A 16,528-nucleotide genomic window follows, 5' to 3' on the forward strand; every position below is an offset into this window, starting at 1 on the left:
TTACAAAGCAATAGTAACAAAGACGGCATGGTACTGGTACCAAAATAGACAGGTAGATCAAGGGTACAGAATAGAGGACACGGACACAAACCCAAATAAATACAACTTTCTAATACTAGACAAAGGCGCCAAAAATATGCAATGGAGAAAAGATAGCCTCTTCAACAAATGGTGCTGGGAGAATTGGAAATCCATATGCAACAGAATGAAACTAAACCCATATCTCTCACCCTGCACAAAACTCAACTCAAAATGGATTAAGGACCTTGGAATCAGACCAGAGACTCTGCAGATTATAGAAGAAAAAGTAGGTCCCGATCTTCAACATGTCAGCCTAGGACCAGACTTCCTCAACAGGACTCCCATAGCACAAGAAATAAAAGCAAGAATCAATAACTGGGATAGATTCAAACTAAAAAGCTTTCTCTCAGCAAAGGAAACTATCAGTAATGTGAAGAAAGAGCCTACAGAGTGGGAGAATATCTTTGCCAATCATACTTCAGATAGAGCACTAATCTCCAGAATCTATAAAGAACTCATAAAACTCTACACCAACAATACAAATAATCCAATCAACAAATGGGCTAAGGAAATGAACAGACACTTCACAGAAGAAGATGTACAAGCAATCAATAAACATATGAAAAAATGTTCAACATCTCTAGTAATAAGAGAAATGCAAATCAAAACCACCCTAAGATTCCATCTCACCCCAATTAGAATGGCGATTATCAAAAATACAAGCAACAGGTGTTGGTGAGGATGTGGGGAGAAAGGTACACTCATACATTGCTGGTGGGGCTGCAAATTAGTGCAGCCACTTTGGAAAGCAGTGTGGATATTCCTTAGAAAACTTGGAATGGACCCTCCATTTGACCCAGCTATCCCACTCCTTGGCCTATACCCAAAGGATCTAAAATCAGCATACTACAGAGATACAGCTACATCAATGTTCATAGCTGCTCAATTCACAATAGCCAGACTATGGAACCAACCTAGATGCCCTTCAATTGATGAGTGGATAAAGAAACTGTGGTATATATACACAATGGAATATTACTCAGCCATAAAGAATGACAAAATTATGGCATTTGCAGGCAAATGGATGAAATTGGAGAATATCATGCTAAGTGAGATAAGCCAATCTCAAAAAGCCAAGGGACGAATGATACCGCTAATAAGTGGAGGATGACACATAAAGGGGGGGAGGGAAGGGTTAATGTTAGGGTTAGAGTTAGGGTTAGGGAGGGGGGCAAGTATGGAGGAAGAAAGTACTGTATAGACGGTAAAGAGGGGTGGGAGGGGTGGGGGGAAGGGAAAAAATAACAGAATGAATCAAACAACATTACTGTATGTGGATTTATGATTACACAAATGGTATGCCTTTGCGCCATGTACAAACAGAGAGGCAACATGTATCCCATTTGTTTACAATAAAATAAAAAAAAAAGAAAGCCTGCACTACAGAATGTTCTCAACAAAAATATTCCATGAGGAGGAAATGAAAAACAACAATGGAGGTCAGCAAACGGAGGAACTACCTCAGAGAAAAACCACTCAAAGGAGAAACCATGCCAACTTAAAAACCAAAAATAAGCCAAATGACTAGGAATACCAATCATATTTCAATAATAAACCTGAACGTTAATGGCCTAAACTCATCAATCAAAACACATAGACTGGCAGAATGGATTAAATGGAAGACCCAACAATATGCTGCCTGTAAGAGACTCATCTCATAGAAAAAGACATCCACAGACTAAAGGTGAAAGGAAGGGAAAAAACCTACCACGCACATGGACTCAGTAAAAAAGCAGGTGTTTCCATCCTTATATCAGATAAAGTGGACTTCAAGCCAAAGTTAGTCAGAAGGGATAAAGAAGGACATTTCATACTGCTTAAGGGAACCAAAATCAGGAAGACATAATGAAAGTAAATATGCACCAAACATTGGTGCATCCCTGTACATCAAACAAATCCTACTCAATTTCAGGAATCACATAGACCACACCACAAAAATTCTGGGTGACTTTAATGCACCACTGTCACCACTAGATAGATCTTCCAAACAAAAACCAACCAAAGAAACCATAGAACTCAATAACACAATCAATAACCTAGACTTAATAGACATATATAGAACATTCCATCCATCAACAAGTGAATTCATGTTCTTCTCAGCAGCACATGGAACCTTCTCAAAAATACACCATATGTTGTGCCACAAAGCAGCCCTTATGAAATGCCAAAAAATAGAGATACTGCCTTGTGTTCTATCACATCATAATGGACTGAGAATAGTAATCAATGACAAAATAAAAAACAGAAATTACTCCAACACCTGGAGACTAAATAATATGCTATTGAATGAAACATGGATAACAAAAAACATCAGGGAAGAGATAAAAAAAAATTCTTAGAGGTCAACGAGAATGGCAATACAACATATCAAAATCTCAGACACTATGAAAGTGGTACAAAGAGGAAAATTCATTGCATGGAGCGCATTCCAGAAAAGAATGAAAAGTCAACAACTAAATGACCTAACATTACAGCACAAAGCCCTAGAAAAAGAAGAACAGAATAACAACAAAAGTAGTAGAAGACAGGAAATCATTAAAATCAGAGTTGAAATCAATGAAATTGAAACAAAAGAAACAATTCAAAAAATTGACAAAACAAAAAGTTGGTTTTTGGAAAAGTCAACAAAACAGACAAACCCTTAGCCACACTAACAAAGAGAAGGAGAGAGAAAAATCAAATTACTAAAATTCATGATGAAAAAGGAAATATCACGACAGTCATCACTGAGATACAGAACATAATGAGAAGCTACTTTGAAAATCTGTATTTCCACAAAATAGAATCTACCGAAGACATTGACAAATTTCTAGAGACATATGCTCCTCCCAAAATGAACCAGGAGGACATACACAATTTAAACAGGTCAATATCAAGCAATGAAATACAAGAAGCCATTAAAAAATCTACCATCCAAGAAAAGTCCAGGACCAGACAAATTCTCAGCCGAGTTCTACAAGACCTTCAAAGAAGAACTCATTCCAATGTTTCTCAAAGTATTCCAGGAAATAGAAAAGGAGCATACCCTTCTGAACTCATTCTACAAAGCTAATATCACTCTCATACCCAAAACAGGTAAAGACACTTCAAGGAAAGAAAACTCTAAACTGATATCCTTGATGAATATAGACGCAAAGATCCTGAACAAAATATTGGTAAATCGTATCCAAAAACATATTAAGAAAATTGTGCACCACGATAAAGTGGGGTTCATCCCTCAATGCAAGGATGGTTTAACATCCGTAAATCAATAAACGTAATCCATCACATCAATCACTTAAGGATAAGAATCATATGGTTATTTCAATTGATGCAGAAAAAGCGTTCAACAAAACACATCACCCCTTTATGCTTAAAACACTAGAAAAAATAGGGATAGTAGGAACATACCTAAAAATTGTAAAGGCTATTTATGCTAAACCCATGGCCAACATCATTCTTAGTGGAGAAAAACTGAAACCATTCTGTTTAAAAACGGGAACAACACAGGGATGTCCTCCTTCACCACTTCTATTCAACATTGTCCTCGAAACTCTAGCCAGAACAATTAGGCAGACCAAAGAAATAAAAGGGATACGAATACGAAGAGAGGAACTTAAGCAGTCACTATTTGCTGATGACATGATTCTATATTTAGAGGATCCAAAACCTCCTCCAGAAAACTTCTAGACTTCATCAATGAATTCAGCAAAATAGCAGGCTATAAATCTAAGAATTAATCTAAAGAATTTTTATATGCAAGCAATGAAACAGTTGAAAGGGAAATGAGGAAAACAACTCCATTTGCAATAGCCTCAAAAAAAAAAATAAAATACTTGGGCATCAATCTCACAAAAGAGGTGAAAGTTCTCTACAATGAAAACTACAAAACATTGAAGAAAGAAATTGAGGCAGACCTTAGAAGATGGAAAGATCTCCCATGTTCTTGGATAGGAAGAATTAATATTGTCAAAATGGCCATACTACGAAAAGTGCTATACAGATTCAATGCAATTCCAATTAAAATCCCAATAACGTGCCTTACAGAAATAGAGCAAGCAATCGTGAAATTCATCTGGAAGAATAAGAAACCCAGAATAGCTAAAGCAATCCTTAGCAGGAAGAATGAAGCAGGGGGTATCGCAATACCAGTACTTCAACTATACTACAAAGCAATAGCAACAAAAACAGCATGGTATTGGCACCAAAATAGACAGGTAGATCAATGGTACAGAATAGAGGACACGGACACAAACCCAAATAAATACAATTTTCTCAGACTAGACAAAGGTGCCAAAAATATGCAATGGAGAAAAGATAGCCTCTTCAACAAATGGTGCTGGGAAAACTGGAAATCCATATGCAACAGAATGAAACTAAACCCCTATCTCTCACCCACACAAAACTCAATTCACAATGGATCAAGGACCTTGAAATCAGTCCAGAGACCCTGCATCTTGTAGAAGAAAAAGTAGGTCCAAATATTCAACTTGTTGGCTTAGGATCAGACTTCCTTAACAGGACACCCATAGCACAAGAAATAAAAACAAGAATCAATAACTGGGATAGATTCAAACTAAATAGATTTCTCTCAGCAAAGCAAACGATCTGCAATACGAAGAGAGAGCCTACAGAGTGGGAGAATATCTTTGCCACTCATACCTCAGATAGAGCACTAATTTCCAGAATATAAAGAACTCAAAAAACTCTACACCAAGAATACAAATAACCCAATCAACAAATGGGCTAAGGATATGAACAGATGCTTCACAGAAGAAGATCTACAACTAATCAACAAACATATGAAAAAGTGTTCACCATCTTTAGTAATAAGAGAATTGCAAATCAAAACTACACTAAGATTCCATCTCACCCCAATTAGAATGGCGATTATCAAGAATACAAGAAACAATAGGTATTGGAGAGGATGTGGGGAAAAAGGTACACTCATACATTGCTGGTGGGACTGCAAATTAGTGCAGCCACTCTGGAAAGCAGTGTGGAGATTCCTTAGAAAACTTGGAATGGACCCACCATTTGACCCAGCTATCCCACTCCTCAGCCTATACCCAAAGGACTTAAAATCAGCATACCACAGAGATACAGCCACATCAGTGTTCATAGCTGCTCGTTTCACAATAGCCAGACTGTGGAACCAAACTAGACGTCCTTCAATGGATGAATAGATAAGGAAACTGTGATATATAGATAGATAGATAGATAGATAGACAGACAGACAGACAGACATATAGATAGATATAGATATAGATATAGATATATACAATGCAATATTACTTAGCTATAAAGAATAATAAAATTATGGCATTTGCAGGTAAATGGATGAAATTGGAGTACACCATGCTAAGTGAGATAAGCCAATCTCAAAAATCCAAAGGACGAATGATCTCACTGATAAGTGGATGATGACACATAATAGGGGTGGGAGGTGTGCAAGAATGGAGGAAGGAGGGACTGTATAGTGGGAAAAGAGGGGTGGGGAGGAAGGAAAAAATAACAGAATGATTCAAACATCATTACCCTATGTAAATGTATGACTACGCAAATGGTATGCTGTTACTCATGTACAAACAGAAACAACATGTATCCCATTTGTTTACAATAAAAATAATTTTTTTAAAAAGTAAGTAAACAATTACACATGAAAGCTTACATTGGAGCAGTGACAGAGAGCCTGGTACACAATGCAGAGTGTACCCTAGTATGGTGCATCACACTTATTATCAATAAGCACCTCTGACACACCCCTTGCCTCTCCTCTGTCCCAGCACTGAGTCAGGCCAGCCTTTGCTCTCTCTTGTTGGCAGAAATCATATCTATATGACCGGTGCTGCTGCCCTTTACCCCTGTTCCAGGGACAGGCAGGCATCCAGGGACACAGCAGAGGGTGGCAGAGGAGAGGGAAGCTGTGCACCAAGGCTCACACCCCACACCTCTGCACGTCCACCTGCCTCTCGAGGACAGTGCCCCTCACACACTTCCATCTGAGCAGGATGCAGCTGACCATCTGACCACTCTCCATCAAGGTTCAGGCTCAGGCCCTTCACACACCTGCTGTCCCCAACCCACCAACCCCTGAGCTGGAAAGAGGCCTTGCTTCTCCTGCTGAGGGATCCCCAAACACAGAGGCAGAGACCAGCCCACCACGGGACCCGTCCATCTGTGTCTCACCCGCAGGAAGGAACTGAGCAAGCCTCCTCTCTGTAGCTGCAGAAGGTTCCCCAAGAAGGGCAGAGGCCAGGGCCCTGGTGGGAGGTGGCCACGGGCCTTTGGGCAAACCCTGGCCAGCAGAAGAAAGAGGCCTGTGAGCAGAGCAAGGGAGAGGAGGACACTGAGCTCCATAGTCCAGGTCTGTCCGCTGTCCACCAGCAGCAGCCTCAGCTGGACCTTTTATGCTGAGCCTCCTCCCCATTCAGTTATGCAACTCCATCTGCTCCCGCCTCCCTCTCCTCATCGTCCAGGAGAGTGAAGGTAGCAGAGGTGCTGGATGCACACACTTCCTGCTTGGTTGGCCCAGTGACCTGTCCCCTCCTTTCCCCTCTACCCCCTCCCTACATGTTGGCAGTGATTCTGTGAAAGAGATACACAGTGCATGTGGGGGTGATGCAGTGTGTTGCTGCATCTTTTCTCTGTGGGTGTGGGTGTGGTTGGGTGTGGTTGGGCATATCCATGAGATTTGTCTGCTTACCGATACTGGCATACATCTGTCCACATCTGCTTGCTACCATGTGTGCTTGTGTGCTTTTGACCTGTGAGGGGACATTTTCTATGCAAAGGTGCTGGTGGGCATTTCTGTGCATGTGATGACCCTCCCACTGATCACCAGCTCATCAGTAGCTGAGGTTACGTCACAATTTCTATGTCCTTCACCTCACCTCTTCCCATCCCCTGCGTGCTGCATCACCTCACATCGCAGGAAAGGTGAGCACAGTAAAAAGAGATATTCTGAGAGAAAGACCATACTCATAACTTTTATTACAGTCTATTATCATAATGGTTATATTTTTCTATGAGCTCCTTTGATTAATCTCCTACTAAGCTGAACTTACCATAAAATTTTATCCTATGGATATTCGTAGAGCAAAAAACAAAGTGTCTGTAGGGTTGAGAACTATCGAAAGACTCAGGTTTCCCCTAGTTTCTCATGGATGTGTTCTTACTCTGTATAGCTTTGAAAGCTGTGATCTCTTAAGACTGTCATGGTTGCAATAAATATCAGCATGAACTTTGGCAGGGACACTCAAATCATAAGATGGCACCACATTTCGATGGTCACTCTGCTCCAGTCTGCATTCTTTGTTCTGAGCCTTCACCCACACAGCTTCTGTGGTGGTCACTCCATATTTGCCAAATATGAGAAAGAAACTTTCCATCCCCAGTGCTGTGGCCTGGACCTGGTTCTCCACCTCTCTGCTCTAAGGACATCTCCCAGGCTGGGGACATGGCTCAGAAGTGCAGCACTTGCCTGGCATGGGAGAGGTCCTGGAATGGACTCCTGACTCTGAAAACATAAAATAAAGTAAATTCACCTCCTTCCCTTTAAAGTGGATGAAGGATGAGTGAGAAGAGACAAGGGAACATCGTTCTTTTTATAAACCTTATATTTTGGTTCATATTAATCATACAGAACAGTGGGCTTCATGGCAACTCATTCATGCACCCATGTAAAGTAACTTGGTCGATATGACTCCCCAAACTTCTCCTTACCCTCTCTTCCTCCCTCCCACTCCCCTTCCTATAGCCCAATGGTTTCCCTTCAGTCTTCACCCCTATTTTTGTTCCTCTCTAATTTCCACAGGAGAGAAAACCTTCCACTCATGTCCCTATGAGTCTCATTTATCTCACTCAACATAGTGTTCTCAAGTTTTACCCCTTTTCCTGCAAATGATGGAATTTAGTTCTTTTCTGTGGCTCAGCAAAATCTCACTGCGCACAGAGACCACCATTTTTTATGCGTTTACCTGTTGACAGACGCCCAGGCTGGTTCCATAACTCAGCTCTTGTGAATTGCGCTGTGATGAGTCTGGTATGCGTAAGTCACTCTGACTGCTGACTCTGATGCTTCTGGGTAAATACTGGGGAGTGGAAGAGCTGCATCATGTGGTGGTTCCATCCCTCGTCTTTGAAGGACTTCAGCATTGAGTTCCATGGTGCTTGTACTAAGTTACACTCTTACCACCAGTTATCAGTGGGTCTATTCCCCACACTCCTGCCGTCATGTATTATTTGTATTCTTGATGACTGCCATTCACCTGGAGTGAGTGAAATCTCAGTGTAGTTTGGATTTGTATTTCCCTGACAGCTAAAGAGGTTGGATATTTTCTCATATGATTGTTGACCATTTGTGTGTGTTAATTTGAGAAGTGTCTGTTCAGTCCATCCACTCATTTATAGAATGGGATTTCTCTGGAGTTAAGGATTTTTTTCTTTAATTTTGGGGATATTATTGCAGGGGCAGTTTTCACAGGGCAGGGGGTGGTGCTCTAAAGATTTAAACCAAAGGCACTTTACTGCTGAGCTACATCCCCATCCATTGCTGGGGTTTTTTTTATGTTTATATTTATTTATTTATTTTTGGTACTTCCAGGCTTCTTTGTGCTATGATATTCCTCTATCTTATTTATTATTTATTTATTTTAATTAAAAATCATAAATTTACATAGGGCAATATAGTTTGATTCATTCTGTTATTTTTTCCCTTCCTGCCACCCCTCCCACCCCTCTTTTCCTCTATACAGTCCGTCCTTTCTCCATTCTTACCACCTTTCTTATCCCTAGTCCTAAACCGAACCCTAACCCTAATGCTAAACCCTCATACACCCCCTTATTTGTCCTCATCCGCTTATCAGCGAGATCATTCGACCTTTAGTTTATTGAGATTGGCTTATCTCACTTAGCATGATATCGTCCAATTTCATCCATTTGCCTGCAAATGCCATAACCTTATCAATCTTCATGGCAGAATAATATTCCATTGTGTATATATATTCCACAGTTTCTTATCCATTCATCAACTGAAGACCATCTAGGTTGGTTCCACAATCTGGCTATAGTGAATTGACGAGCTATGAACATTGATGCGGCTGTATCTCTGTAGTATGCTGATTTTAAGTCCTTTGGGTATAGGCCAAGGAGTGGGATAACTGGGTCAAATGGTGGTTCCATTCCAAGCTTTCTGAGGAATCTCCATACTGCTTTCCAGAGTGACTGCACCCCACCAGCAATGTATGAGTGTACCTTTTTCCCCACATCCTCACCAACACCTATTGTTGCTTGTGTTCTTGATAATCACCATTCTAATTGGGTGAGACGAAATCTTAGGGTAGATTTGATTTGCATTTCTCTTATTCCTAGAGATGTTGAGCATTTTTTCATATATCTATTGATTGCTTGTACATCTTCTTCTCTGAAGTGTCTGTTCATTTCCTTAGCCCATTTGTTGATTGTGTTATTCGTATTCTTGTGTAGAGTTTTTTGAGTTCTTTATAGATTCTGGAAATTAGTGCTCTATCTGAAGTATGAGTGGCAAAGATATTCTCCCACTCTGTATCCTCTCTCTTCACATTGCTGATAGTTTCCTTTGCTGAGAGAAAGCTGTTTAGTTTGAATCTGTCCCAGTGTTTGATTCTAGTTTTTATTTCTTGTGCTATGGGAGTCCTGTTAAGGAAGTCTGATCCTAAGCCAAGAGGTTGAAGGTTTGGACCTACTTTTTCTTCTATAAGATGCAGGGTTTCTGGTCTGATTTCTAGGTCCTTGATCCATTTTGAGTTGAGTTTTGGGCAGGGTGAGAGATAGGGGTTTAATTTCATTCTGTTGCATATGGATTTCCAGTTTTCCCAGCACCATTTGTTGAAGAGGCTATCTTTTCTCCATTGCATATTTTCGGCACCTTTGTCTAGTATGAGAAAATTGTATTTATTTGGGTTTGTGTCCATGTCCTCTATTCTGTACCATTGATCTACCTGTCTATTTTGGTACCAATACCATGCCGTTTTTGTTACTATTGCTTTGTAATAGAGTTGAAGATCTGGTATTGCAATATCCCCTGCTTCGCTCTTTCTACTGAGGATTGCTTTAGCTATTCTGGGTTTCTTATTCTTCCAGATGAATTTCATACTTGCTTTCTCTATTTCTGTAAGGTACATCATTGAGATTTTAATTGGAATTGCATTGAATCTGTATAGCACTTTTGGTAGTATGGCCATTTTGACAATATTAATTCTTCCTATCCAAGAACATGGGAGATCTTTCCATCACCTAAAGTTTTCTTTAATTTCTTTCTTTAGTGTTCTGTAGCTCTCAGTGTCGAGGTCTTTCACCTCTTTTGTGAGATTGATTCCCAAGTATTTTATTTTTTTCGATGCTATGGTGAATGGGGTAGTTTTCATAATTTCTCTTTCTGAGGATTCCTCACTTATGTATAAAAATGCATTGGATTTATGAGCATTGATCTTGTAACCTGCTGCTTTACTGAATTCACTTATGAGTTCTAAGAGTTTTCTGGTGGAATTTCCAGGTTCCTCTAAATATATAATCATGTCATCAGTGAACAGGGATAGTATGAGTTCCTCTTTTCCAATTTGTATCCCTTTAATTTCTTTGGTTTGTCTAATTGCTCTGGCTAGAGTCTCAAGAACAATGTTGAATAGAAGTGGTGAAAGAGGGCATCCCTGTCTTGTTCCAGTTTTTAGGGGGAATGCTCTCAGTTTTTCACCATTTAGAATGATATTGGCCATGGGCTTAGCATAGATGGCCTTTACAATATTAAGGAATGTTCCCACTCTCCCTATTTTCTCTAGTGTTTTGAGCATGATGTGATACTGTATTTTATCGAATGCTTTTTCTGCATCTATTGAAATAATCATGTGATTTTTAGTCCGTTGATATGGTGAATGACATTTATTGATTTCCAGATGTGGAACCAACCTTGCATCCCTGGGATAAAACCCACTTGATCGTGGTGCACTATCTTTTAAATATATTTTTCTATATGATTTGCTAAAATTTTGTTGAGAATTTTTGCATCGATGTTCATTAAGGATATTGGTCTGAAATTTTCTTTCCTCAATGTGTCTCTGTCTGGTTTAGGTATCAGGGTGATATTGGCTTCATAGAATGAGTTTGGGAGGGTTCCCTCCTCTTCTGTTTTATGGAATACTTTGGGAAGTATTGGAATGAGCTCTTCTTTAAAGGTTTTGTAGAACTCGGCTGAGAACCCATCTGGTCCCAGACTTTTCTTTGTTGGTAGGCTTTTGATGACCTCTTCTATTTCATTGCTTGAAATTGATTTATTTAAGTTGTGTATGTCCTCCTCATTCAGTTTAGGTAATTCATATGTCTCTAGAAACTTGTCGATGTCCTCAAGGTTTTCTGTTTTGTTGGAGTATAGATTTTCAAAATAGCTTCTAATTATGTTTTCTATTTCACTCGTGTCTGTTGTGATATTTCCTTGTTCATTCCAAATTTTAGTAATTTGAGTTTTCTCCCTCTTTCTCTTTGTTAGTGTGGCTAAGGGTTTATCAATTTTGTTTATTTTTTCAAAGAACCAACTATTTATTTTGTTAACTTTTCTGGGTGTTTCTTTTGTTTCAATTTCGTTGATTTCGGCTCTGATTTTAACTATTTCCTGTCTTCTACTACTTTTGGTGTTGGTATGCCCTTCTTTTTCTAGGGCTTTGAGCTGTAGTTTTAAGTCATTTATTTGTTGATTTCTACTTCTTTTGTTGAATGTGCCCCATGAAATAAATCTTCCTCTAAGTACTGCTTTCATAGTGTCCCACAGATTTTGATATGATGTCTTTGTTCTCGTTTACTTCTAAGAATATTTTTATTTCCCTCCTGATGTCTTCTGTTATCCATTCATCATATAATAATGTATTATTTAATCTCCAGGTATTGGAGAAGTTTCTGTTTTTTATTCTGTCATTTATTTCTAATTTCAATCCATTATGATCTGATAGAATACATGCTAGTGTCTCTATCTTCTTGTATTTGCTAACAGTAGCTTTGTGGCATAAGACATGGTCTATTTTAGAGAAGGATCCATGTGTTGCTGAGAAGAAAGTGTATTCGTTCTTTGTTGGTATTCTATATAAGTCGGTTAAGTCTAAACTGTTGATTGTGTTATTGAGATTTATGGTTTCTTTATTCAATTTTTGTTTGGACGATCTATCCAGTGGAGAGAGAGGTGTGTTAAAATCGCCTAGTATTATTGTGTTGTGGTCTATTTGATTTCTGGAATTGAGAAGGATTTGTTTGATGTACATGGATGAGCCAATGTTCGGGGCATAGATATTTATGATTGTTATGCCTTGCTGATTTATGCTTCCCTTAAGCAGTATGAAATGTCCTTCTTTATCCCTTCTGACTAGTTTTGGCTTGAAGTCCACATTATCTGAAATGAGGATGGATACTCCAACTTTTTTGCTGTGTCCGTGTGCATGGTATGTTTTTTCCCATCCTTTCACCTTTAGTCTAAGGGTATCTCTTTCTATGAGATGAGTCTCTTGCAGGCAGCAAATTGTTTGATTTTTCTTTTTAATCCATTCTGCCAGTCTATGTCTTTTGATTGATGAGTTCAGGCCATTAACATTCACGGTTATTATTGTGATATGATTTGTATTCCCACTCATTGGACTCATTTTTGTTTTTTGATATGATTTGGTTTCCCCTTTATTTGGCTATTCCTTTAGGTTAGTTCCTCCCATTGCTAATTTGCATCGTTGTTTTTCATCTCTTCCTCATGGAATATTTTGCTGAGAATGTTTTGTAATGCTAGCTTTCTTTTTGTAAATTCCTTTAGCTTTTTTTTATCATGGAAGGATCTTATTTCATCATCAAGACGGAAAGTAAGTTTTGCTGGGAATAAGATTTTTGGTTGGCATCCATTTTCTTTCAGGGCTTTGTAAATATTGTTCCAGGCCCTTCTAGCTTTTAGGGTCTGGGTTGAAAAATCTGCTGATATTCTATTGGTTTCTCCCTGAATGTAATCTGATTATTTTCTCTCACAGCCTTTAAAATTCTGTCTTTATTTTGTATGTTATGTATTTTCATAATAATGTGCCTTGGTGTAGGTCTGTTGTAATTTTGTGCATTTGGAGTCCTATAAGCCTCTTGTACTTGGTTTTCCATTTCATTCTTCAGATTTGGGAAATTTTCTGATACTATTTCATTGAATCGATTGTTCATTCCTTTGGTTTGTTTCTCTAGGCCTTCCTCAATCCCAATAATTCTTAAATTTGGCCTTTTCATGATATCCCATAATTCTTGTAGATTCTGTTCATGATTTCTTACCATCTTTTCTGTTTGGTCAACTTTGTTTTCAAGATTAAATATTTTGTCTTCAATATCTGAGGTTCTGTCTTCCAGGTGTTCTATCCTATTGATTGTGCTTCCTATGGAGATTTTAACTTGGTTTATTGTTTCCTTCATTTCAAGGATTTCTGTTTGGTTTTTCTTCAATATCTCTAACTCTTTATTGAAATGATCTCTTACTTCCCGTATTTGTTCCTTTAACTGTTCATTGGTGCGATCATTGAATGCCTGCATTTGCTCTTTCATCTCCTTGTTTGCTTCCCTGATTGTTTTAATTATGTACATTCTGAACTCCCTTTCTGACATTTCTTCTGCTGTGCTGTCATTGGGTTTTATTGATATAGTATCTAGGTTTGTTTGGGACTTTTTCTTCCCTTGTTTTCTCATATTGGTCAGATGTCAGTGGGACTTTGTGATATTGCAGATTTCCTCTATTGGCTTATAGTGTCCCTGTAGATTTCCAGTGTCTCACCTTCCTGCCTTCAGTAGCCTGGAGTCTGGAGTAACTTGATAATGCAGTGCTTCCAAGAAAAGCTGCCCCTAGCCTGCTACTGGTTCCAGGACTTGGAGCTGGCTCTGTGTGGAAAGGCTCTCACTGGGGGGCCTGCTCCAAGAAGCTAGCCTGGAAATGCAGTTCCTGCCGGAGAGCTCCGGACCTGCGGGCTGCTTGGGGAAGTCCCTGGCTGCCCTGTCCTGGTCCCTGAAGCAACCTGCGGGCAGGAACTCCCCGCCCTGGTTCAGGGACTTGAAGCTTGGTTCTGTGCAGAAAGGCTCTCACTGGGAGGCCTGCTCCGAGATGCTGGAGAATCTGGCCCTGTGGAGGAGCCCACTGCCAGAGTGCGCGGAGCTGCCTGGAGAAGACTCTAGCTGCCCTACCCTACTCTAATACACCACCCGAATCCGTGCCTGCTGCCCGGGCAGTGCTTCACCGGGTGGGGGAGACTCATCCCGTGATTCTATTTTAGTCCGAGTCTCTCAATGCCTCCCCTTCTTGAATCCTGGGTTCTGGAGTGACTGGAGATGCAGTCACCCTCTAGTCCGCCATCTTGGATCGCCCCATGGAAAACAATTTTTATTTTGACACAGGGTCTTGCCACAAAGGTTGGGGCCTCGCAAAGTTGCTGAGACTAGCCTTGAACATGAGGTTCTCTTACATCAGCCTCCCAAGCTGCTAGCATTACAGGCATGGGCCACCATGCCTGCCCTGATTTTTGCAATTTTTTTAATGTTGAGTTTATTTAGTTCTTTGTGTAATCTGAATATTAATCCTCTATCAGAACAGTGGCTGGCAAAGATTCTCTCCCATTCTGCAGTCTCTCCCTCCTCTTCATTGTTTCCACTGCAGTCCAGTATCTCTTCACTGTGATGACGCAGCAAAGGGATGCAGACCTTTTGTCAGAACCAGGACCCTGACCCTGATATCTGAGTCACACTCTAGTGACCCATGAGGAGGACAGAGAAATGTGATGTTTTTCAGAAAAATGTGATGTTTTTCAGATGGACTCGCTTCTCTGATATTGGAGAGGTGCTGCCATAGACTTTCCTGACCCCAGAACCTTGCTCCTGCTGTGCTGTGTCACCTGGCGCTGAGCCTGGGTTACCATGCCAGCCCAGGACTTCCTGGTGGGGAGACAACAAGTGCTTCTTCCTCTTAGAGAGTAACTCATGGAGTCCTTACGCTTTGAGGGACATGTCGTGGTGGTCATCCCCATTTGATAGTTGAAGAGCCTGAAAGAGAAGTTGAGAGTCTCACCCAAGCAGACCCAGGGGGTTAGAGCTATGCTGTCCAACGTGGGGTCACCTTGTCACACAGGGCCTCAAACACCTGCAACGTGACCTGCTCCATGACACTTAAATTTGATTCTAAATTTAAACATAGATAAAATTAATTTTAAAATTCGATACTGAAATTGGGCTATAGGAGAAGTGATAGGTATTTTGGAACATGTTTGTGAACCATCTGTGTAAACGGTGAGCAGGAGGCCCTGCTGAGGCCACTCACTGCGGCTCTCACGGGTTCCTGTCTTTGTGGCCCATCCCTCAGGGATCGCTGCCCTTATGGCATGATGCCTTGTGCCTTGAAATCTGCTTTCAGAACAAGTTCTCTGTCGTGTGGTTGTTTCTTTGGGAAGGTTGCTCTGATCACTGTGAATTCACCTGGTTCACAAGAAGCCCTGTGTTTGTATTTGTGTGTGTGCTGGGTGCTCCTGTGTGTGTCTGCGTGTGTGTGTTTGTGTGTGTGTGTGTATGTGCACACGTGAATCCTGGTCTCTGCCTTCGTGTGTGTCTGCAGGTGCTCAGTGTCTTTCTCCTTCATTTCTCCTCCTCTGGGACAGCCATAGACCCAGAGATGATGAGAGGAACAGAGAGGATCAGAAAGACATAGTAGAGGAGACCCAGGCAGGGTTGACCTAGGACATAAGGACACACCTGGGGAGAGCTCTATCCCTCTTGGACCCCTGTGTCTCTCTAAGCTGGACATTTGTCTTCCTCTCTGTTTCCCCCTGTGTTTCTCACTAGCCGAGTACTTTCATACACCTCTGGTGGCCCTCTCTGCCCTCCCACACCCTGCTCACTCTGAATCTGTTCTCTTCTGGGCTCTGAACTCCAGGAGCCAGAGTTGGGTCCAGTTTGTGCTGTCCAACGTGCTTGGTTCTGTCTACATCATCGCTGTGCCTCTGCACCCTCCCTGCCCCCAGCAGGAGGTCAGGCCCTCACTAACCAACATGGGAATGAATGTGTCCACATCTGCCTGTCTCTTTCCCTCTCTTTTATTACACCTTGCTCACTAAGCAACGCATACCACTCACCCGCACCAGGAGCCTGACAGAGGAGATGCAATGGCTGAGGCTGAGGTGAAGGCACTGCTCTTATGTGAGTCTGAAGTCCAAGCTGCTGGGCCCAGCCTTGCCCCAGACTTTTCTGACCCAGGAAGAAGGGAGCAGCAGGGTGCACCCTGCTCATTCCTGACCTTGGAGAGGTGCCACCATGGACCTGAGTGACCTCGGGATCTTGCTCCTGCTGTGCTGGGTCAGGTGGCACTGAGTTCCACGGGTCCTCATTCCAGACCCAGGAAGCACTGATTGGGAAACAAAGAGTGCTTTCCACTGAGTTCTCACCCCTTAGGAATGGTTCA

At 41.0% G+C, this 16,528-nt stretch overlaps 2 protein-coding genes across 4 annotated transcripts in view; both read right to left on the reverse strand.

Annotated features, from left to right (window-relative positions):
* LOC306648342 (cytochrome P450 2B4-like) overlaps positions 1–6,480 on the reverse strand; it is a 51,144-nt gene extending 44,664 nt beyond the window's left edge. The window contains exon 1 of one of the 3 annotated variants that reach the window (XM_079118403.1): positions 6,250–6,480. In XM_079118403.1, the coding sequence (XP_078974529.1) occupies positions 6,250–6,420 (171 nt within the window). In that variant the 5' untranslated portion in view covers positions 6,421–6,480. The remainder of the gene's footprint in view (positions 1–6,249) is intronic. The other 2 variants (XM_079118404.1, XM_079118402.1) reach the window with 2 other exon arrangements.
* The window catches only part of LOC306648341 (cytochrome P450 2B4-like), a 153,876-nt gene that overhangs the window by 94,564 nt on the left and 42,784 nt on the right, over positions 1–16,528 (reverse strand). The window lies entirely within an intron of this gene.

The sequence above is a fragment of the Sciurus vulgaris genome, assembly GCF_902686455.1.
Source record: "Sciurus vulgaris genome assembly, chromosome: 17".
NCBI lineage: Eukaryota > Metazoa > Chordata > Mammalia > Rodentia > Sciuridae > Sciurus > Sciurus vulgaris.